Raw genomic sequence first — 23,153 nt, forward strand, 5'->3', positions numbered from 1 at the left:
ACTTATTTTAATTCAGATGCCATTAAACCTCAGAACCATTATTAATTTGCTATTTTCAAAGAGGTAGGAGGAATAAAGGATAAATTCATTTATCTCTATCTTTAATAATTATATGTGATTAGAGAAGAAAAGCATAGACTGTTTTCAGATACACATATATGTGAATAAAATGTAAGATGAGATGCACTTGAATATGTCACTTGTGATTCAGAATCAAATTTGTCATAATGCTTTGAATTCCTCCCTTCTTTTCCTTGTCAAAATGCCTAACCAAAAACTTTACCTGTGGGAGATTTACAATCATAGTTTTTTAATTCAATGATTATATCTGGCCCCTGGGTCTGTGATTCAGATCAATCTCTTCTTGCTGGAGAACAAAGAGGCAATTCCTTGTTGAATTGGACGGGTCTTAACACTATATATGATGGGATTGAGCACTGGTGGCACAAAAAGATATATGCTTGACATGAGTGTGTGGATCACTGGTGATGCATGCTTAGCAAGACGATGCATCACAGACACACCAATCATAGGCACATAATATATAAGTACTGCACATATATGTGCCACACATGTGTTGAGGGCCTTCCTCTGACCCTCCCGAGAAGCAATACCCATCACTGTGTAAAGAATGAACCCATAAGAAACCACAATGAGCAGTGAATCTAGTCCAAAAGTGGCCAGGACAATGGCCAAGCCCAGGATGCTGTTCAGCCTAGTATCTGCACAAGGCAGCTGGATCAGGTCTGAGTGGAGGCAATAGGAATGAGAAAGGATATTTATGTGACAATATGGCAGTTGTTTTAAAAGAATTGGAAGTGGGGCCATGAGTGCAACACTCTTCAGTGTAATACCCAGACCCATGGCTATGATCCGAGGCAGAGTTAAGATGGCTCTGTAGCGTAGAGGGTTGTAGATGGCTATGAAGCGGTCATAACTCATGGTTAACAGGACTCCTGACTCCATGCCAGAAAAAGTGTGAATGAAGAACATTTGGGCCAAACAACCATCAAAGTCAATTCTGTAGGCATCAAACCAAAGAATGCCCATCACAGTGGGCAGTGTGGACACAGAGACTCCCACCTCAGAAATTGCCAGCATGGAGAGGAACAAGTACATTGGCTCATGGAGAGCTGAGTTTGCCTGAACTGCTGCCATGATTAAGCTGTTGCCCACAATGGCAACCATGTACATGATGAAAAAGGGAATGGAAAGCCAGCCATGTTTGGCCTCCAGTCCTGGAATGCCAGACAGAAAGACTGTTAGCAAGTCAAGACTCTCATTGTTCTCTGCTCCCATGACACCAACAGTAGAAATAAGTCTTCACCTGCATTAGAAACAAACTGAAGTTAGCCCACACCTGTTGAGTCATACCTGTTAGCATCCACTAAAGGGAGAAAGGTTGTGGTGGGTGAAGTAACATAACAAACATTCACATCTTTCTTCCTGATCCCATGAGTCTCCAATGCCGCCCCCAGTCACATGTCAAGAAGGTATTTCAGATTTCTCAATCTTATGAGAGACTGCATTTTTGTTTGTTTATAAAATGAAAGTATACTCTCTCATATTTAAATAAGTAGAACATAGAGAATATTGATATTCAGTGTTTGTGTTTCTGATTTTCTAAGATGATGAAAGTGAGTCTCTGTTGGAGCTATGTTAGAGTCATCATGGAGTTGAATTTTCACTCAGCCACTGTAAATATGAGTAGAAAAGAATATTTGCATTTGCCTAAGTTGAAAAATATAGTAGCACATTTGGGTAAAAATACTGGATGAATAAATAACTTAATAACATGCAATAACTCCCAGTTTCAAAAGTGGTACTTTATAATTCCTTCTTCATGCTGCACATTGCTCACACTAAATCACTTTGTCTGCTTCTCAAAGTTCTGTCTTTTAATTCCTATACCACACAGGTCTCTTGGTCATACTCCTTCTGGATACAAAGTTAACATGAATAAACAATATGATCCACAGTTTACACAGTCACAGCTTTTCATAATACTGGGTAAACAATAAAAATTTATCTAAATCCTAACTTTATAGTATTTTATAGACTGTTAACATTTTGTTAACAGTCACATTCATGCTTGAACAGAATGTAAGGGTATTTATAATATATCTTGGCAATTGGTCTTTATAAATTATAATATTTCTATTCAGCAATATGCTTAAATTCTTCTTTACAGGTATTGTCTTGTATTTATTTTAAACCTAAATTCTTGGGGGTAGTTATTGTCTGTGAAATGAGTCTCTTTACCGACTCCTGCATCATTCTTTTTTTCCCTTATTTTACATTTCAATCCCAGTTCCCTCTCCCTCCCTCCTTTCCTCTCTCTGTCTCTCCCTCCCATGCACCCTGACCCCTTCCCATCCCATACCCCCCACTCTGCAGCAAGTGATGCCTTCCAGGAGGGTTCAACAAAATCTGTCAAGTCATTTGAATTAGGGACTAGGCCCTCCTTCCTGCCTCTAGGTTAAGGGAGCATCCCTCCATGAGGAATGTGCTCCCAAAGTCCTTTTGTGTACCAGGGATACATCCTGGTTCCACTGTCAGAGGTCCCTTAGACTGCCCAGGCATTCTAACTGAGACCCATGCTTAGGGGGTCTGAGTCAGTCCAATGCTGGTTTCCCAGCTATCAGTCTGGGGGCCCATTAGCTCCTCTGTGTTCAGGTCAGCTGTCTCTGTGGGTTTCTGTAGCCTGGTCTTGTCCTCCCTCTCTGCATCTGGATTCTAATTCGGCTCAGTGTTTAGTTGTGGGTGTTTGCTTCTATTTCCAACAGGTACTAGATGAGGGCTCCATGATGGTGGGTAAGTTAGTTGTTGATCTCATTATCATGTAAGGGCATTTATGGTAGCCTTTCCACTGTTGCTCAAATTGTTAGTTGGGGTCAACTTATGGGTCTCTGAACATTTCTCTGGAGTCAGTTTCTCTGATGGAAACAAAAGATGGAAAGCACAAAAAACAAACAAACAAACAAACAAAAACAACCCTATAATGGCTCCCTCTTTTATGGCATCTCTCTCTCCCTCTCCCTCTCCCTCTCTCTCTCTCCCTCTCTCTCTCTCTCTCTTTCTCTCTCTCTCTCACTCTGTGTGTGTGTGTGTGTGTTGTGTCTCTCTCTCTTCTCTGCATCATTCTTAAGATAGTCAACCAGTTTAAAAATATGGCATTCTGCAACTAAGTTTCATTTCTTTCTAAAAATATTCTAGTAATGTTGATTTCCACAAAGTGAAATATTCCAAAAACACTCTTCAGCTTTCTTGTGCTGAGGCTCTTATTTTTTTTCTCAATATTGGTATCAGGGTTACATTAACCAAACCTACCATAGTGACATCTGAGAGGTAATTCTATGCTGGCTATAGAGTTAGTACTTAGGTAGCTGGTAATGCCCAGCAAATGGTCTTCCTTTTTCTTTTTATCATTTGTATTGCATAATGCTGTGATATCTGGCTGACTGTTGAAATTTGTGAATATTTCTTCAGTGAGAGTGTTTGGGAAACTTGAAAATCTCAATGAAGAAATTGTCTTCATAGTAGAGCATGATGGTACACAACCATTAATCCCAGCACTTGGGATTCAGAGGCAGGCAGTTCTCTTGTGTTCATGGCTACCCTAGACTACATAACAAGTTCCAGGGACAGTTATGTAGAGACCCTGTCTTGAAGACAAATAAGAAACAGAACCCAAACAAATACACCCCATAAACTACTTGTAACTATTTCTAGTAAAATGATTGGTGGACAGTGTGTGTACTTCTGTCCTCCCTGTTAGATGCTGTATTCCTTAAGGTCATATTCCTGCCTAATCAAGTGCCTCCACAGCACTTCCTATGACTGACTCCAAAATGTGCTTTTGGAAAACTAAAAGCATGACTAAATGAATAGAAGCTCATATGTCATGCTCAGCCAAAACTGAGAGTCCTGGGTCCATGCTATATTTAGACAGTTATCAAACCAACTGTGACTTATGAAAAAATGCCACATGGAAAGCTTTGAAAAAAATTGGAATAGTGAGGGGAGTGGAGATGAGTGCAGCCATGGATGGGAGTAGGTGTGGCAGACCTGTAAAGTAGTTTGAAGCTCATGAGAGGAATGTTTTTCCCAGATTTAAAGATACACTGTTTGTGGAGCTATTCAAAGACAGAACAAGCCCATGTGGAAGTATGGGGGTGGTCAGCAGTACCTGCTGAACTGAGATTAAAGGTCTTTGCAGCTCTCTTCCTCACCTCAGGCCTCAGGTTGCAGGCAATCAAGGTCTCTCCCATTCTGTTACAGAATTTCTAGAATATGGATCAGTGTGAGACATGGCAGAGACTAGTTTCTAGACCCTGTTATTATATCTGTATTACTAAGATCACTTTTTGCAACCCCAAATGAAAGCACCTGGGAAACCATAGGGCATTTGAAGCAGTATTACTCTTTCTACAAAAAAAAAAAAAAAAAAAAAAAAAAACCTACAGAACAGTAAGATTTGTTGACTTGTTTATTGTCTTAAACCTCTCTATCATGGACATTAGTATCTGTCCATATACACACTGAGATTAAGGGAAATTTAAAAATACAGAAACATGATCATAAAGAATAAAAAGCAAATAGAATGATGGATAAAAACACACTTCTTGTATACATACATATCAAGAAAACACAGACAACATCACCTGATAGGACGTTATGAAGATATCCTTGGATTTACAGGTGGCCAAAGTTCACAATGTTTCCAGAGTGGCCTCAAGCAGCCACTAGACAAAAAGGAAGATGGACTTTAGAGATCTAGGCAAGAGGTTCCCAAAGACCTGGGCCCTTGGTGTTTTGTTTTGTTCCAGTGTGATGATGAGTTGTGCTGGGAAATGGAGAGAGTGAGGTCTCACTTTGGGAATAAAAATCAAGAATATTTAAAACCATTTCCCTTGGAGAGGCATTAACCTCTCTCTCCTGAGATTAAAAAAAATTCAGCTCCTTCCATAGGACATGGATAGAAAAAAAGAGCTTCTGGGCTCACTACCTGAAATTCTCATCCCTGCACGATAACCAGGCCAACATTAAAACTGAACCTGGAACACAGAGGCATAACCTTTGAATACTGAATTTTAAACAGCTTCAGGTTCCATGCAGAGCCTAAAGCTTGTGAAGGCAGAGAGCTTGGAGTCCAGGGACAACCTCAAGATTTAAGTAATGCAGAATATTGCCTTGGTTGTAATCATTCATCTCTACTATCCCCTATCAAATTTCCTATTCATTCCTTCTATCTTCCACTGAACCCTCTACCAACTTCCACAAGCTCATGGTCTCTTAAATAGACATTTTGGGGCAGTGAAGAAATATGAAATACAAACTTACACAGAATTTGGTTGAGTCCTACCCATGTAACCTGATTGCTTTGAGATTGCAAGAAATTAACGTTCTTTCAACTTGAAACTTGGTTTTCATAGAACAGTTAAGTATCTATAAGAGACATATATTCAGGTAGGAAAGGGTTTGTTTGATTTGAGTTGAATGTAGTATTCACAATATCCTCAACATAAGACCTGAGGTGGTTCTCAATTTCCCATCCCCTAGTAGGTTTTTCTTCAATGTCTGTTCTTCACATGTAAATATTTCATGTGCCTCTTCTTCATTGTGGTTTCTGATTGAATAGACCTTGTTAAAGGAAGAATGAAAAGGAAGCTGCTTCTTTTTGTCGGGTAATGTAAGAGAGTGGAAAAGAAGTGGAGTTTGGCAAAGAGATTTCTCCTCTTTTGGAGTTCTAAGTATTGAAAGAACAGGTGAAATTAATGTCTGCTCCCACTGTTGTTATACCATTAGTTGAACTGGAATAATGGGTTTGAATGCTAGATATGCAATTCAAAAGAACTTAGACAAAAAATATTGTAATATCCCAGAATCAATTTCAAAAGTCATGGAGTGCTATGACTCTACCATGTCCCTGGTGACCTTTGGGTTTTGTACTTTTATAAAATCTATAGCTATCTCTATCAAGTGAGTGGATAAATAAAAATTTACCTAAATATTTATTCATTCATGTAATATGTGGGCATGTATTTATGTGCATGTGTACACACATGTGTGTGTGCATATGCATGTTTGTAATATGAAAGCAAAAGGGGGACTATTTTGAGGATGAAAAAACTAACAGAAAAGTGGAGTAGAGATGACAGAAAATGTATGGGAGTGAATACAAGCCAAGTAAAATGTTATACCTACATGAAAATGTCATAAATAAACAATTTTATGTGCTCCCTGCAGTATAAATTCAGAAAGAAAATTTTATTATTTCTCTCACTTGTAGATAATACACACACACACACTACATTAAGGTAGCAAAATGACTATTTAGGAAGTGGAAGGAACTAGCATAGGTGAGGGTATGGGGGAATGTGTTCAAAGCACTTGACACACTTGAATGAAAATACTATTAAAAAATACATCAATACAACAAATATATACTAATAAAATATTTTAAATGAATATTACATTAAATTTTAGCATTTGTAAAGAAATTATGAGGTTCCTCCCTGGTGAAATTTAAGTGGAGAAATAAACACACCCTTTTAATCACAAGGGGAATGCCTTACATTAGAATGATTTCTCAGGAGACTACCTAGTCAGGGTACTTGTCCATATTGAATTCTTGTTGATACACTCTGATGCCTCATCTCATTGTAAAAGCTTATTTGAGAGTCCTATCAAAAATTTTCAATATTAGGTGGATTTAGAATACAGTGATCAGGCGTGTGAGGAAAGAATGTGTATCATGGAACAGCCAGTGTGTAATTTCTGAAGGGTGTTCATCAAACTCTCATCTGAAGCTAAGCTTATTTAATCTCCACCATCTCATGGTGATTGGAAGGCAGTAAGTCTATGTGTGCTCTCTTCACCATGGATACCACAATCCTGAGGTGAATTAGGTTTCCCCCCAACTTAAAAACAAAACAAAACTTATGGGTAGTTTTTCCACCAGCCTGGTCCCACAGCTGTACCAGCCCCAAATAACACGCAGACCAAATAACACGCAGAGACACTATATTAGATATAAAGCTGTTGGCCAGTTACTAGTTTCTTATTGACTAGCTCTGTCTTAAATATTAACCCATTTCTATTAATCTAGTATTTCCACATGGTCTTATCTTACCAGAGAGAGAGCCTGGACCTCTATTCTCTCAGGTCCTACATTTTGAATCTCCTCCCTACTACTTCGTGAATCCTCCTTGTCTCCTAGTCCCACCTATCTTGCTTTCCTATTGGTCAACAGTGCTTTATTCATTAACCAATAAGAGAAACATATTTACAGAATGACATATTCCATTATCTCCTCTTTTCTGTCTAAAATAAAAAGAAGGGTTTTAACCATAACATAGCAAAACATTTAACAAAACAGTTATCAAATAAGAATCACAGTTAACAGCGTTCAGTCCATTAACATTTAGCAAGATTTAAAAAAAATATTCCATCATCTGTCCTATCTTTGTTAGTCTAAAGTCCTATATGTAACTTATCTTTAATCCTAATTAAGGAAAACTATAACCATAAGTATCTGTCTTCAACTCCATCAAAGACCACAGAAGAATAATATATAAACTCTAGAAATGACAGAGACGACTCACTGCCTGGTCAGCCGCCTGAAGTTCTTCTGTAATGTTCCATCTTCAGCGTCTAGGCCATAGTGTGTCTGGCAGACTTCTCAGCAAAGCAACAAATATTAAAATGTCCCACCTGTGTTGGCAGTTTTTCAGTCACCTTTCTTTGTGTCCTGCAGAATGTCTGGCAGCGTCTTCTATGAAGCAGGAACCCTGTAGCATTGTCTATCTTGTTTTAGCAGTCACTTTTCTGTGGGCTTTGCATGTACAATTTATACAGGATAAAGTAAAACAGTCCAGACAAGAGCAGTATCTTGCCCAAATAGCTAGTCTTGCCGTATTGGAAGCCAACTCCATAACATGTTTCCTTTGATGTTCATCTTCCTTTCTGATGCAGGTGTGTTGCCAGGATCAGTTATGTCTCATTGTCAAGAAAAACTCTAAACCATTTCTGTAGGTCTTTGAAGGTTTGAAGAATGCCTATCCATCTCAAATACATCTCTATATATCTAGAAAATCTAACTCACCTAACTATAAGTTTTGACTATTATAGGTAACTATAATCTGTACTAAATTATACATTACACGTTTAAATGAGCTACATAAACAAAATACCTAAACAAGAGCAGAAATATACATATCACAAAATTGACCTTAAATTGTATCAATAAATGAAAATCCATTTCAAAGCAAAGTATTTATATCTATACCATAATCCCATTTTTACCTTTAAAGAGATTGTTTGTGGTCATTAACCATTTATAATCAACCCCATATAAATGAAAACAAACATTTATAGACAATACTTGGGAATATGGGCATTTTTCTTTCCAAACTGCTTCCTGCTGGTAGGGGGTGTTGTCAAGGAATCCTAAGAAGATGCAGAAATCCTGTCTGTAATGGTTTGTAAGGCTGCCTTGTCCCAGCTGTTTTGAATGGTGGATCACCTGGGACAGTTATTCAGGGGGTTTTGCTTGATCAAACCATATTAGTCTGGAAGGAATCACAGCTTTTCATTTTCTGTGAAAACAAAAACTAGAAATCCCTTTTCCCAGTAACCAGTCCTTAGACTTAAATTTTGGAGTCAAAGCATTTTAAAAATATATAAATTGGATTAATTTCACATCATTGATAATCAAGTATATTAGAGCAATTATTTCTTCCTTAGTAACTGAGCGATTTAAAGTCAATATCATAGCATACGGTATCCAGATTCTTTGTGTGCTTTTCATATTTATGTGGCTTTTTTTTTTTAACAGGGTTTCTCTGTGTAACTTTGGCGGCCCTGGAATTCACTCCATACACCAGGTTTACTTTGAAATCACAGAGATCTGCTTGCCTCTGCCTCCTGAGTACTAGAATTAAGGCTTGTGCCACCATATCCAGCTACTCTCTCCAGCTTCTATACACACATTGAACTGTTAGCAGTGCTTCTTAAAAAGCCATGTGGTTTTTGCCACTTCTGATGAGTCAGGAACCCTCTCTTAAAGGAGCTGGCCAAATTTCTGTTTCTTTCTAGCAAAACAGAGTCTAACTGAGAAAAATATTGTTACTAAGAAGTTTTTCGTTTGTTTGTTTTCTTATTTTGCATATTGCTGCTTTTGTTAAGTTTTAAGTGGAAGTTCTTAGTAGCCACTTTGCAGGCCCCATTTTATTACGAGCATGTTTCCCGCCGATCTGGTCCCACAAAACAACAACAACAAAACTATCTACTAGACTTGAATAACATCTCTAGACATTGTTCCCATGCTTCTCAAAAGGAAGCCTCATTGAACAAAATTAATTATGACTTTCCCCAAATATCTAGGTTAGTATTCTAAGTCAAAAATACCAGATTAAGTCTGGCAATTTATTAAGATCCAAACTGCTGTATCCACTCTCCAAAATCTTTTTCGTGAACTCGGGAATCATTGGAGCTGGCATGGCTCACAAATTTCCAGATGTGGATCACAATGCTGACCAGGGAATCACACAATGAGAACTGTTTCCAAATACTTAATGTATCCTATCATTCTCACCTCACAGCAAATACACAACACTCGGTACCTGCAAAGTCTTCAGAGACTTTCTATGCTTTCTAAGCTATAGTCATCAAGTTCTTATTTATTGCAGTTCTCATTCAGTAGCGTAAATGGGAAAAATCAAGATTTTGTTCTCTATCAAGCTATGAAGTATGTTGGTGCTTCTTTTTGGACCACAACTGGAGAGCTAAGGCTGTACATTTTCTGACTAAATATTTTATCCCAGGCTATATATATATATATTATTTATTTTGGCAAGACCTTAACCCTCCCTTCATGCTGTCATCCTCAAGCAAACACTCTAGCTAACCTCTGTCAACTCTTTCAAAAGCTACTTCCTAGCCACCCATTTTTCTGCATTTAAATTTACCAACTCATTCCTTGTGATTTAAGAATTCTCAATGTTAAAGACAGTCTTCACTACAAGACTTTGTTATTCCCGAAAAATAACTAACTTTTTTTCAGGGTGACAGTTGTTATTTGTACAACTTTTGACATGTATATCTATTCATTTAACAATGTGATATACTCACCATTATAACATTTTTAGCAACTAGCACATAATTTGCACCATCAGTGTCCAATAACTAAGTACATCATTGTATTAAATTAGACATTGTTTTATTGATTCCAAATTCACAACTCTCAAGAGCTTGAGTCCTCTATGTTGTATTTGCAAAATCCTTAAACGTGCAGACAAGACTTAGTCCTTCCTCTAAAAGATCTCTCTCGGTATCTGCAGCATTCCTCAGGGTTGGGATTTATGGAAGACCTTGAGGATGCCTTTGCGTATCTCCTTGGTTTTCACGCTATAGATGATGGGGTTGAGCATGGGTGGCACAAAAAGGTAGACATTGGACATCATAACATGAACAACAGCAGGAGCACTTTTCCAGAAGCGGTGGATCATAGAGACAGCAATTATGGGGACATAAAATGCTAGCACTGCACAGATGTGTGATATGCAGGTGTTGAGTGCCTTGAGTCGCTGCTCCTGGGATGCAATGGCCAATACAGCTCTCAAGATCAATGCATAGGACAGTAGGATAAAAATTGAATCCACACCATAGGTAAAAATGACCACAAAGAGTCCATAGATATTGTTAACATGAATATCTCCACATGCCACTTTCATCAGATCTGGATGGAGGCAATATGAGTGATGCAACACATTGCCCTTGCAAAAGGGCAATCGTTTTACAAGAAAGGGGAAAGGAAAGAGGGTAGTAAAACTTTTGGTAAGGATACCCAGTCCCATAGCTAAGATGCGGCTATTGGTAAGCACAGTGGAATAGCGTAGTGGATCACAGATAGCCACAAAACGATCAAAGCTCATGGCAAGAAGTATGCCTGATTCCATAAAAGAAAATGTGTGAATGAAGAACATCTGGACCAGGCAGGCATCAAAACCAACATGGCGGTAGTTGAAGCAGAAGGTAGCAAGCACAGTGGGAAGTGTAGATAGTGACACTCCCAAATCATTGAGAGAGAGCATAGAGAGGAAATAGTACATGGGCTGGTGCAGAGGAGGTTCCCGAATGACCAAAGCAAGGATACTGAGGTTACCTGCAATGGAGATGAAGTAGAGGAAGCAGAAAATCAGGGCAATCCAAGCTTGGCCTGTCTGCATCCCAGGAATGCCTGTCAGCTGTAGTGTAGCTGGCTGGAAGGGAGTGCCATTCAAGCCTAGCATGGCAGGCTGGTGGGAGAATGCAGATGAGGATTTGGCCTAAGAGGGAATGTGAAGAGAGTTCTTCACATTCTCTCAGATATCCTGTCTCCAACACGAAATTTCAGTGTTCTAATATGTGTAACTACATTCTACCTTCCCCATCAGACTGTTAGATTTTTGAGAAAGGAATATATTTCCACTCAGTTTTATACAGCCAAGCCAAGTATACTCCCTAGATCAGAGTGGAAATTCTATGAAAAGCTGATGATCAAATTAGTGCCTATAACATAGCAGCAGGGTAGAAGATTCTATGAGCATTATCATTAGGTGCAGTATTCTACCACTTCCCCATATACTTCAGAAATCAAATATACTGGCAATTGAAGAGAAAAATAGAAATTAAAGTAGGCCAGAAATAGGAAAATGTCCATGACTTTGGGAACTCACTTTTTGATAGCATAGATACACTACATGCAACTACAGAACTCTAGCTCCAATAACCTTTAACCAGACTTTGCCTCAACCTCCCAAGGCTATGGTCACCCTAAAGTTGTCATCACATATACAAAAAAAGAATTACCTCTGAAATCCCATGGTTTCACATTTCAACATTAGGTTTTTACTTTCAAGATCTTTTGACATCTAATGTTTATACATTGCGTAAAAAAAGTCTCTATAATTGTTCCATTTTCTTCTGGTCAATTTGTCTCTTAACTTTTCTCTGATATACTTCTCTACTGAAACAGTTACTGTGGTCTCTGCCCTCCTTCTCTTTGAAATCAAAGACTACAAATGTTTAAAAAAACAATCTATAATGAAACCAACTTTTGGATCCATCAAACAAAAGAAAATGTTTTATTGGAATTACATATATTAGTATTGCTATTTAAATTTTTAAATGTATTCATATCTTTACTTATTCTTACCCCAGGTTTGGGAGCAGGAGTCTCTCCTTTTTGGAAGGCGAGCACTACTTAAGAACCCATTCCTCCTACTTCTTCAAGACTCCTATTCTAACAGCCATTCCTTTCCTGGTTCTCTCTCTTGGGGCAATAACTGTGTACATAAGCACCCATGATAAAGACACAGTAACATTTCTCTCTAGTTCCAAATCATGGCTGTTCCCCACATGTAATCAAACTTCTGTTTTGTAAATCTCTCTTGACACCAGGGAAGGTTATCTGCTTGAGTGCCTGCTTCCTTAAAAGCAGCTAGTGTTGCTTGTTTTGCTGTACTGTAGTTAGAGCATCGTTTTGCTACACAAGCATATTTCTGTATGATGACCTATTTGTTTCTAAATGTAATGAAAACATATTTCTAGTACATGGCACTCCCTTTCAGAATTAATACTGTTGGCAACTCACCTTATTAAAGCAGATTTCCTTCCTTGTAGAAACTATTTCTTTTTTTCTTTTTAAAATAGATTCTTCTCTCATACAATGCATCCCAAATAGCTTCCCCATCCCACTCCTCCCAGTTTCATCCCAGATCCCCTCTTCCCCAGTTTCCCTTAACAACTGCGTCTTAGTTTTCCATCCACATTAGTCTTTTTGTTTATCCCTTCTTTTTGGGAATCTCTTTGTCTTTTAGCAGCCATAATAATGCCAGCAAAAGAAATGGTAGAATCATGAACAGATCATAGATAACTACCTTTTTAGTTTTATCCAAAGATGCTTCCACACTGCATAAAAACCCCAAATTAAAGTTCTATTTTGGTACAAAAGTAAAATGGCTCCTTATATCCTTTTCCATTTCTAGAGTTTTCATTCTATTCTTAGTGCCCTTGGTAAGCTTAATGAAATTGGATGATGACAAGAGTCTGGAGAAAGAAAACTTACTAGTCATAATCCTAAAAGTGGATGGGATGTAAGATGAAATCTATGTCTTGGCTTCTATATCCTCCAACAGATAAATGAAAACATTCTTTTCACTAGTGGGCTTCTTGTCATCTATTCTCTATAGACTTCTCTTTCTATTTCAAACAAGGATGAAAGCTGATGTCTCTAATAAGATTTTTTTAGATATAGTATATACAGAGCTTAACATTTTGTTATTGTTATTTTAGACTATCTCTGTGTTGATAAAAAATGGGAAAATTGACAATTCCAAGGAACACTAAGAAATCCTCCAATATATAGACTAAACTCCCCTCTTTTTTTCCTCTGTTGAGCCAACTGAAGGAATCGAAGAAGGTGCCAGACCTTCTTGTCTGGAGAAAAGCTCTGAAAACTTCCCACAAAAAATAATTCCCACTCCAACTGAAGTCTTTTCTTTGGTCATCTGTGTGTATGTTAGTCAAAGTCCCTCAAATGCAACTGCTCTAGGAATAAAGGTCAGAAGATGGAACACAGCATCTATGAGTAAACACATATCCAGAGCCCCTCTAACACCTCAGGAAATATACATTTATACTTCCACACACATGTCTAAGCATTTATAGTCATGCATACACAGGACCTGCCACATCCTCTTTTGTCACACCTGACATTATTGTACCATAGAGTTTAGGAAAACCTACAGCTGCTTATTGATACTACAGAATATAAAATATTACAAATATGTGTTCATGTTTATATTCTCCTTTACTTATAAGTACAGTCTCCCCCACACATACTCACACAAGGAATAACATGTGCACCATCATTTACAGACACACAGTGAAACCCTCCTAATTATATCCTCACTAAACAGTCAACAGAGAAATCAACTAAAATTAGAAAGTATGCTGTTGAATGGGAAATTTGCTTATATGGGGATTTTTATTTGGTTTTGTTTGTTTTTTTTTTTTTTAATCTGTTGTTTGCTTGTTTGCTTCCTTTTGCAGCCTTGTACAGGAAATCATAATTCAAAATACAGGCTTTTAAAATAAGGAGTTTGTAAAACCCTCTTAGCCTAGTGACAAGGGATCAAGTATTAGAGCTTTGATTTAGATAGGAATCTGTCATTTCCTGGTGATCCTTGCCTTTATAGGGAGATACATTTGGCCTGTTGTGGAAGACAGATCCATAGATGATAAAAAATGATAGCATTTAAGCTCTCTGAACAAGAATCCCTGTGGTGGGCCTGAGGGAGGGGCACTCACTGGATGGAAGCTGTGTCTTTTCTTTGTAGTTGGATGTGCTGTGCTGTGAGTCCAGCCGTCAGAGCGGCCTCATCATCTCCTTAGAACATAAATTTATGAATCCCTCCAAAACCCAGAAGTCTTTATGAAATAGAGGGGCAAGAAACTGGCATAATTAGCAGGGTGGCATCAATGAGTAAGGGAGCTCATCCACAAGAGAATTGCTCCCAAGAGGAGGATCTCATTCTTGGCCTGGGTGTTTTTTATGTCATCATCCACACCCACTAGTGTTTCAATATTTCCTTGATGGGGTGTCAACATACTTCAAATAATTCAGGGAAAAATACACAGCTGTAGTCACCCTGATATCCCACAGGTACAAGTTTGTACACTAGGCTGTTTACTAATATTCACACTCTATATGTTTTCAAGTAAGCAAAGAACCACATAAAATATTGAATTGCAATAAATTATATAAATGCTCACATATTTGAGGGGAGGTATTATTATGTCAACAAATTTGAAAAATTTCCAAAAAGCAAGATGAATATATAAATGGCTAATAGGGCAGACACATGAGTAGATAGGAACCATGCACAACCACCTTTTCATGGAACATAGACAGTGTTATGAACAAAGAGGCATCAGTCCTCCTTGGACAGGTTAATTTCTGAAGACAACAATAGGGTTCATTAATACATAAACACTAAAATAGCTCACAGAGAAATCTGGCTGACTTTGAAAGAGATGATTGTTAAGTGCAATAAAATCTCTATTCCTCAGACATTGACAGACATGTCAGTTACCTGGTCAAGTTTCATGGTTTTATGGGGAGTTAGCTAGCACTTTGCTTAGTGCTTATTATGACTATGAAAATCATGGGAGATCATTTATCCTACAATACTAATATTATAATAAGAGTAAGATGTACTAAGCATTTTTTTTATTCTGACAAGGCAAAGCTTGTATGCCTTAGCATCGACTCCTTACCCTTGTATGTCTGTTTTATTATGGTATGTATGTATGTATGTATGTATGTATGTATGTATGTATTTGGTTTTTTGAGACAGAGTTTCTCTGTGTAGCTTTGGAGCCTATCCTGGCAATCACTCTGTAGACCAGGCTGGCCTCGAACTCACACAGATCCCCCTGCCTCAGCCTCCCAAGTGCTGGGATTAAGACATGCCCCACCTCTGTGTGGCCTGCTCAATTGTTACTTTTGGAATATGTCAAAGTCCTGTATCAGCCACTTTCTAGATAAATTCAGCTGGTAGGAAGCATTCACAGATATAGAGTCTCTCTACCCCAGCCTACCTCATGGTATCTATGATGTAGATGACACTTCTTCCATTAATTCTGTGCTTGGGTTCACCTTTTCTGATATCTAATAATTACACCTCACATCATTGCACAGTAGTAACATCTTGTTACTGTAAATCTCCAGGATGCATCCCTGTCTGCTCTTCACTTTCTCAGTTGCTTTGAAATCTGCCTAAACAAGTTACAGGATAAAATTCATTTCAAAACCTATGCTCATTATATTTTAACTGATCTCTCAATTTCATCTTCAGTGTTATTTGTTTGTGATTTTATAGCTAAGCACTTCAAACTGTGTTCCTTCTTTGTCAATCAACACCTAAGATCTGTGACTCTGGGACAGGAAGAACCTGATCAGGAAGGGGAGTTTATGGCCATATTTGTTTTATTCTGCTCAAAACAAACCAGAAAACCCCTCTCCAATCCCCTTTCTCTGAAGAGTAAATCACAATCACAACTAACCTCTCCTCTGAACTTTGGAGAGTCCAAGACCACCTAATTCATGGCCTCTCCTAAAAATCTTGACTTTCAGTTGTGTGGTACTCTTATTGCAAGATTGTATCATTTAATAATTCCAGAGTCTTCCTTTTTGTCATCCAGACCTAGGCTTAGAAGCCATTTCCTGAATTTACTAATTCCAACATTACCTTTTAATTTTGGTTTGTCTGTCATGTTCTGTAACTCTTGGCTAATAATTCTGTATTTTAATTGTTTATATTTTGACTGGATTATGATTTTGTTGCTTCTGGAAATGTGACTCACACACATTTGAATTCTACCATTAATCAAACATGATGTGTACTTAGCAGGGTTGACTGGGAATAAATGTTGAAGTTGCCACTTCTCAGGATTGAGTGAGAAGCTATTGGAGACCTGAGATCAGGCATTCATGGAGCATTTCATGGATGAGGCACATCCTAGAGAGAAGAGCTTGATAGTGTCCTTTTAAAATGAGTACATGGCTCTTACAAATGGAATCGTGGAATTTGGATGGACTCATAAACATAAATACCAATGGCATATTAACTTAAATCAAATGCAGAATGAGAAAACAATGAAGAAAAGCTTCTTTGAATAGGAAAACAACAAATGAAAAATCAGCTCTGAATACTTAATAGGTGAACTAAATACCTAAGTGGCAATGAACCTTGGAACTTGCCTCAACAAGAAGCCAGAGACCAGTGTTAGCAAATAAAGAATGAGAAGAAACCAAAAGCTGTAGTTCTGAATGCTGGATAGTTGTGTGGTTACACTAGACCATAAATTCTAGCTTTACCATCTGGATATGATCCCAAAAATTCAGAGAACTGAGTTTCAACAGAGGATTTAGGAAGAACTGGCCCAACTGAACACATTTAAAGGGGTAAGAATAAACATATACACTTCTGTTCTCTTTACTTTTTATTACCTGGCTTACACATTATCTACTGCATAAAGCTGAGATTTCTCAGGTATGAGCCTCACAGATTTTCCCACCAATCTTCAGATAACATGCCATGTTGGTGTGAGAATTAGGGGAGCTCATTTTCAGTTGAAACAGTACATGATTTAATTGTACCAGTCTCTTTAAAGACCTCAGGAGACCAGGACCTCTCTGAAGAATTCCGAGACACAAAGACAATATCAGTGTGCTCTCTGTGGAGATTAGGGTAAGATATAAAATTAACAGGCATGAATTCACTTCAGCAAAAAGAACAACATGTTCTGAGAGTGTGTCTCATCTGCTTGTCTTCTGGTGAGTTCTGAAGCTTTGACGGGAGGGGTGAGATGTTTGAAATCCTGCTCAAGAAAGTGTTTTCCTGAGTAAGAGTAGGTGACAGTGAAATGGGCTAAGTAGACAGCTGTTTGACAACAGCTTCTTGGTAGAAGGAATAGAGATGGAAAAAATATGAGGCATTGGAAACCAGGTTCTTACTCTGGAGTTGTCACTCACTTTTTTTGTAATTTATCACCAAGTAACTCCCTTCCCATGGTCAACTTAAGACTCAAAAGTCAAACTTCGTAAGTTTTAGCAACAATGCCACAAGTTTAGGTAGCAAAGCAGGACTCAGAACTCAAGACTACCCACTGTCCTTGGCCCAAATGCTTAAGCAAAGGTAATATAACTTAACGTTTACATCTTCCTTTCAAAGTGGGAAATGGCATTCCCCAGAGAAGACATACCAATTGGTTATCCAATACCAAGTGATCAGCTCTGAAAATATACATATGAGTAACATTATACTGATTAAGCAAGTGATATTAAGGAATATATATGTGTGTGTGTATACATGTGTGTATATGTATATATACATATAAGTGCATAAAGGAATAATTAATGAAAAGTCTATGAATCCAAAAAAGAACAAGAAGTGATTTATAGGGAGGTTGGATGCAGAAAAGTGAAGACAGAAATTATGTACTTATAATCTCAATTTAAAAGAAAAAATGATATTTACCCCATACACTATGAGAAAATATTTTTGCTAATATTTACAATGTAACCTTTGAGAAAGATCTTTTTAAAGTCCCTGGGACACTAAAAAAAAAAAAAAAAGATAAGAGAAGTCAGCTGGCTATACCTACAGAAGACCCATAAATAGCTAGTCATTTCTAGTCTTTTCTCGTTTGTGGTATACATTGAAATCTGTGGTCTGTAAACAAACCTTCCTGGAAACCAACTTTGCCTATTTCCCACTCCTTTCTAGACCCATACAAATCTCCATAGATACACACTGCTTAATTAAGTAATATTTTTAAAAGCTGGAAAGGACTTATATGGTCTAACATAACAGCCATAAATTAGTTACAGTGAATATTATTTTCCAGAGTCAGTATGTACCAGAGCCAGGGAGAAGCCACAGCAGTCTGACCCATGCCAAAGGGACCTTTCCATTATTACATTAGCTTCTGTATAGCTACAGTCACAGATATATTCTAGTTTAGAAGCAAAAGAATCTGTTTGGCCTTGGAGCCATGCTTTTGCTGTCCTCTTCTTCACATGTGTCTGCTTTAGTCATTTACTCTCCTTGTTCAAAGGCTCCTGGAAAACCTCTTCTCAGAGACACAAAATTGCAGTTTCCATTTTTCTTTCCACTGTAATATTTAATGATTCCTCAAGATCCTAAGTAGACAGTACTCTATGAAAATTGTGTATTGCTTATTCATCATGACCAATGAGGCGGGCATTTATTCCTGAGCCAGTTGCCACATATTTCAGGGATTAAGTGTGCAATCACTTGAACAGATCTCTGTAGAGAAACTGACACAAAGCATAGCCAACACACAAATGTTCTTTTTTTCTCTGTTTGTTTCCTTATTCACAGATTTCCAGGAAGCTCACAATCTCAGCACCACCCAGTTAAGGAAAGAGTCTAATTATGGATCTGTCAGGCATTATTTCTTCCAAAAATTCTCAAACTTGGTTCCCAGACTTAGAATGACTTTGGCACTGCCCTCCAAACAAGCAGAGTCACACCTTAAGCCTATCTTCTCTTCTCTCTGTTCCCTATTTACTTCGATTTTTTTCTTTGTTTTCCAATTTTATTCTATGTAGCCCTACAAAGAACTGAACTTGACATAGTGGCACTCACCTTTATTCAAGCAGTCAAGAGGATTAGATGATGAGACAGAGGGATTACAAGTTCAAGGACAGCCCAGGCTACAAACACTTAATGTGGAGTTACTCAGATGGAAATCACAAAAGCCAATTCAGGGTGGTGAGTCCTGGATCTCAAAGATTCAGTCCTTAAGGAACAAGGGTATGGCATTACTGAGTACTAAACACAAAAGAGAGGCAATCATTATAAGTGCAGTGGTGTGGCACTGACTTGCTGAAATTATTCAGTGTACCGCAAAGTTGAGAAAGGTATCCTAAAGAGAAAATGCTGTGTAGCCTTACACAATGTCAGTGATTAGGTATTAATATCTGGGACCCTGGGTTCTTTTCCTCCTCTCCTATCAAAGAGAACTTTCGAAGCATAGTCTAGTCTTACTTATTTAGAAGCTGAAGAAGGAAAAGTCAAGAGAATGGTATTTGTTTCCGGCAGAGCCGTAGGCACACCTTATCAGTACAGGCCCCAAAGCTAAAACACATCTCTTTAAACCAGTCTGAATATATGTGTTTTGTGTGAAATAAATGTTCTGGGTTTCTAGAGCAAGTGACTTAAGACTAGCCTTGGCATGAATTTCTTGAGTTCTCCCAAAGGAGGGTATCCTAAAAGCCAAAAACAAGTCATCCAGGTGAGAAGCCTTCTAGCATTCTCTAGTCTTATCCATTATGAAAGAGTGAACAAAAGCATTGCTATGAGAGAAGACACAATATAGTTACTTATAGAAAGAAAGCAATAAGAATTAAGTAATATGTAAGTAATAGCCTCAAAATAACTAGTAGAAAACAATCTTCATGCATGTAGCTAGAAGTGTGTTTGCACATGTAAACTGAGGAATGAGCATGACAAGATATGTGTACTTCTATGTTCAAGTTGGGAAAGAATGCTGAGCTACATTGTGTGAATAAAACAAGACTGTGAGGAAGAGAGTAGAAGTGGGTGTTTCATTGGCAATGGATGGAAGTCAGGCTGAGTCCAGTGTGGAAGAACATGAAAGCTAACTCTAATGTGAAAACAGATAAATTTGTCTTTCGAACAGCAGTATATGAGACTGTATCAAAGTATGGAAGCTTCTTTTGGGTACAATGCCCAAATGCTTTATTTTTCTATGTATCATATAAAATTACTTTTTAATAATTTATTTATTTTATGTGATTAGTGTTTTGTCTGTATGTGTGTCTGTGTGAGACTGTCAGATCTTGGAATTATAGATAGTTGTGAGCTGCCATGTTGGTGCTGGGAATTGAACCCAGGTCCTCTGGAAGAGCAGTCAGTGCCCTTCAACCACTGATCCAACTTTCCAGCCCCCATAACAATTTTATTAATTATATTAAAATGTTTATATATATATTATTTATATAATTTAAATAAAAAGTTTATATTTGCCTTCCAAAGTGTGGCCTATTACAATTTTTTAAAAGCATTTTACTGTTGTTTTTAAAAATCCTGTTTTCAGTAACTGTGCCAATGAAAACTGATGTTCAAATGTAGTCAATTACCTCAGTCTCTTATTGTCCCTTCCCCTTACCTCCCAAGTATCCACCGTGATAAATGCTTTCTATGGGGTCTGGAGAGATGGCTCACTCAATAAGAGTACTTTCTGCCCTTGAAGAGACTTAGCTTTGGTTCCCAGCACTCACGTGGCAACTCACAATTACCTGTAACTCCTTCTAGGGTATCTAATGCCTTCTTCTGGCCTTCACTGGCTCCTGCACACACATGTCATACATGAACAAATGTATACCATATATGTGTGTGTGTGTGTGTGTGTGTGTGTGTGTGTGTCTTTAAAATTATAAATATATATATATATAGCTCTGAGGAAATTTCCTCAATAATTAATGACATCTGAATGAAATGATGTTTTCAAGAAAATATTTGAGCCTTTCCAAAAGTTATTGATGACTCCAATACTTTCTTTCTTTCTGAAAAAAAAAATGATCCCTTAAAATTACTAAAATTCATGAAAATTAAGAATAATATGATGGAAACATGTTCCTCATGACTGAGATTTCTTAATTATCACACAATATCTTTCTACATCCATGAAACAGAGAAATGCTGTCCTGCTCTATAGCTTGGTGATCATAAAAATATGAAGAAAGGCAGTGTGCCTACCTTATTCTCAAACCAATGGTTTCATGAGCAAATCAGCTTTTAGATATAGACTTCCTCAATGTATCTTTTGATTCCTGGTTTCTTGTCCTCCAGTAAGCACAGCTCTTAGAATTCTCCAAGCAAAATCTGGCCCTGAGATGCATCCTGGATTCTTCCTGCTATGGGGCTGTTCAATGTCACTCGCCCTGCTTCCTTCCTCCTGACTGGTATCCCTGGTCTAGAGAACCTCCATTCCTGGCTGGCAGGGCCCCTCTGTGTGATGTATGCTGTGGCCCTTGGGGGAAACACTGTGATCTTGCAGGCCATACGAGTGGAGCCCAGCCTCCATGCTCCCATGTACTACTTCCTGTCCATGTTGTCTTTCAGTGATGTGGCCATGTCCATGGCTACACTGCCCACTGTGCTTAGAACCTTCTGCTTTGATGCCCGCAGCATTGCTTTTGATGCCTGCCTAGTCCAGATGTTCCTCATTCATTCTTTCTCCATGATGGAGTCAGGGATTCTTCTGGCAATGAGCTTTGATCGCTATGTGGCCATATGTGATCCTTTACATTATGCCACTGTGCTTACCAACGAATTCATTGCTGGGATGGGATTATCTGTGACTGCTCGAAGCTTCATCACCCTTTTTCCTCTGCCCTTTCTCATCAAGAGGCTACCTATCTGCAGATCTAATGTTCTTTCCCACTCCTACTGTCTGCACCCAGACATGATGAAGCTTGCCTGTGCTGACATCACCGCCAACAGTATTTATGGGCTCTTTGTTCTTATGTCTACCTTTGGCATGGATTTGCTTTTTATCTTTCTCTCCTATGTGCTCATTTTGCGTTCTGTTATGGCCATTGCTTCTCATGAAGAACGCCTCAAAGCTCTCAACACATGTGTGTCGCATATTTTGGCTGTACTTGCATTTTATGTGCCAATGATAGGGGTCTCTACAGTACACCGCTTTGGGAAGCATGCCCCACGATACATACATGTTCTCATGTCCAACATTTACCTCTTTGTGCCTCCTGTACTCAATCCTCTCATTTACAGTGCCAAGACAAAGGAGATCCGTCGTGCCATCTTCCGAATGTTTCACCGTATCAAACTGTGACTTTCACATCTTTCTTTAGGATCTAATGATCACAGTACTTATGGGTTTTCATTGATGATGTCATCACTATAATCATAATTTTCAGCATGAGAATTATTAACATCGTGAGGATAATATGGACACGTAAATGTAGGGGAGCCTATGAGACCATGAAAACTGAGACACAAAACTTACAATATTAAATGATATACAAAACAACAGTCATTCAGCTAGCACCTGTGCCATCCACAGAAAAGTAAATGTTGGAGGCAACCAAGTAGTTATGTAATGTTTTACAGGTTAATCTTCAACTAGGAATTACTTTTGTAAAGGTAGCAAATTTTCCTAATATAACAATTAATTTTACTAAGTCATTAAATGTGCCATGTCCTATTCCAAAATCTTTATGTACATTGACTTCACGTTCATACTAATCATGTGAGGCACAGAGGATGAATTGCTCAGAGTTACATGGATATTTGAGATTAAATTCATGTCTGTTTCCCACTGTACTGTAATGAGAATCCCATTTTATTGTTTGATCTGCATTGCATAAAATCGCCATTGTTGTCCTGATTTTCCCCAACACCTTTGCTCTAAACATTCACAGGCTACTTTAACTTCATAAGGTGCAACCTGATACTCTTTTATAACTCACTACAAAAATTAATGAATAAAGATCACCCAGAAAATTGACAGCTGATGACACTGAGAAC

The 23,153-nt window shown here is 38.0% G+C and overlaps 3 protein-coding genes across 3 annotated transcripts; 1 reads left to right on the plus strand and 2 right to left on the minus strand.

The window, feature by feature from the left end:
- Nucleotides 1–348: 348 nt before the first annotated feature.
- LOC127228067 (olfactory receptor 51L1) lies at nucleotides 349–1,299 on the minus strand. Its single transcript, XM_051192505.1, has one exon. The coding sequence runs from the start codon at nucleotides 1,297–1,299 to the stop codon at nucleotides 349–351; it is 951 nt and encodes a 316-aa protein (XP_051048462.1).
- Nucleotides 1,300–10,349: 9,050 nt separating this feature from the next.
- LOC127227597 (olfactory receptor 51I1) lies at nucleotides 10,350–11,294 on the minus strand. The gene has a single exon (XM_051191978.1). It carries the CDS (start codon nucleotides 11,292–11,294, stop codon nucleotides 10,350–10,352), a length of 945 nt encoding a protein of 314 aa, XP_051047935.1.
- A 10,219-nt stretch (nucleotides 11,295–21,513) lies between these two features.
- LOC127227660 (olfactory receptor 51I2) lies at nucleotides 21,514–22,458 on the plus strand. Its single transcript, XM_051192015.1, has one exon. The coding sequence runs from the start codon at nucleotides 21,520–21,522 to the stop codon at nucleotides 22,456–22,458; it is 939 nt and encodes a 312-aa protein (XP_051047972.1). The 5' UTR covers nucleotides 21,514–21,519.
- Nucleotides 22,459–23,153: the final 695 nt, after the last annotated feature.

The sequence above is a fragment of the Phodopus roborovskii genome, unplaced genomic scaffold (genome assembly GCF_943737965.1).
Source record: "Phodopus roborovskii unplaced genomic scaffold, PHOROB, whole genome shotgun sequence".
Taxonomy (NCBI): Eukaryota; Metazoa; Chordata; class Mammalia; order Rodentia; family Cricetidae; genus Phodopus; species Phodopus roborovskii.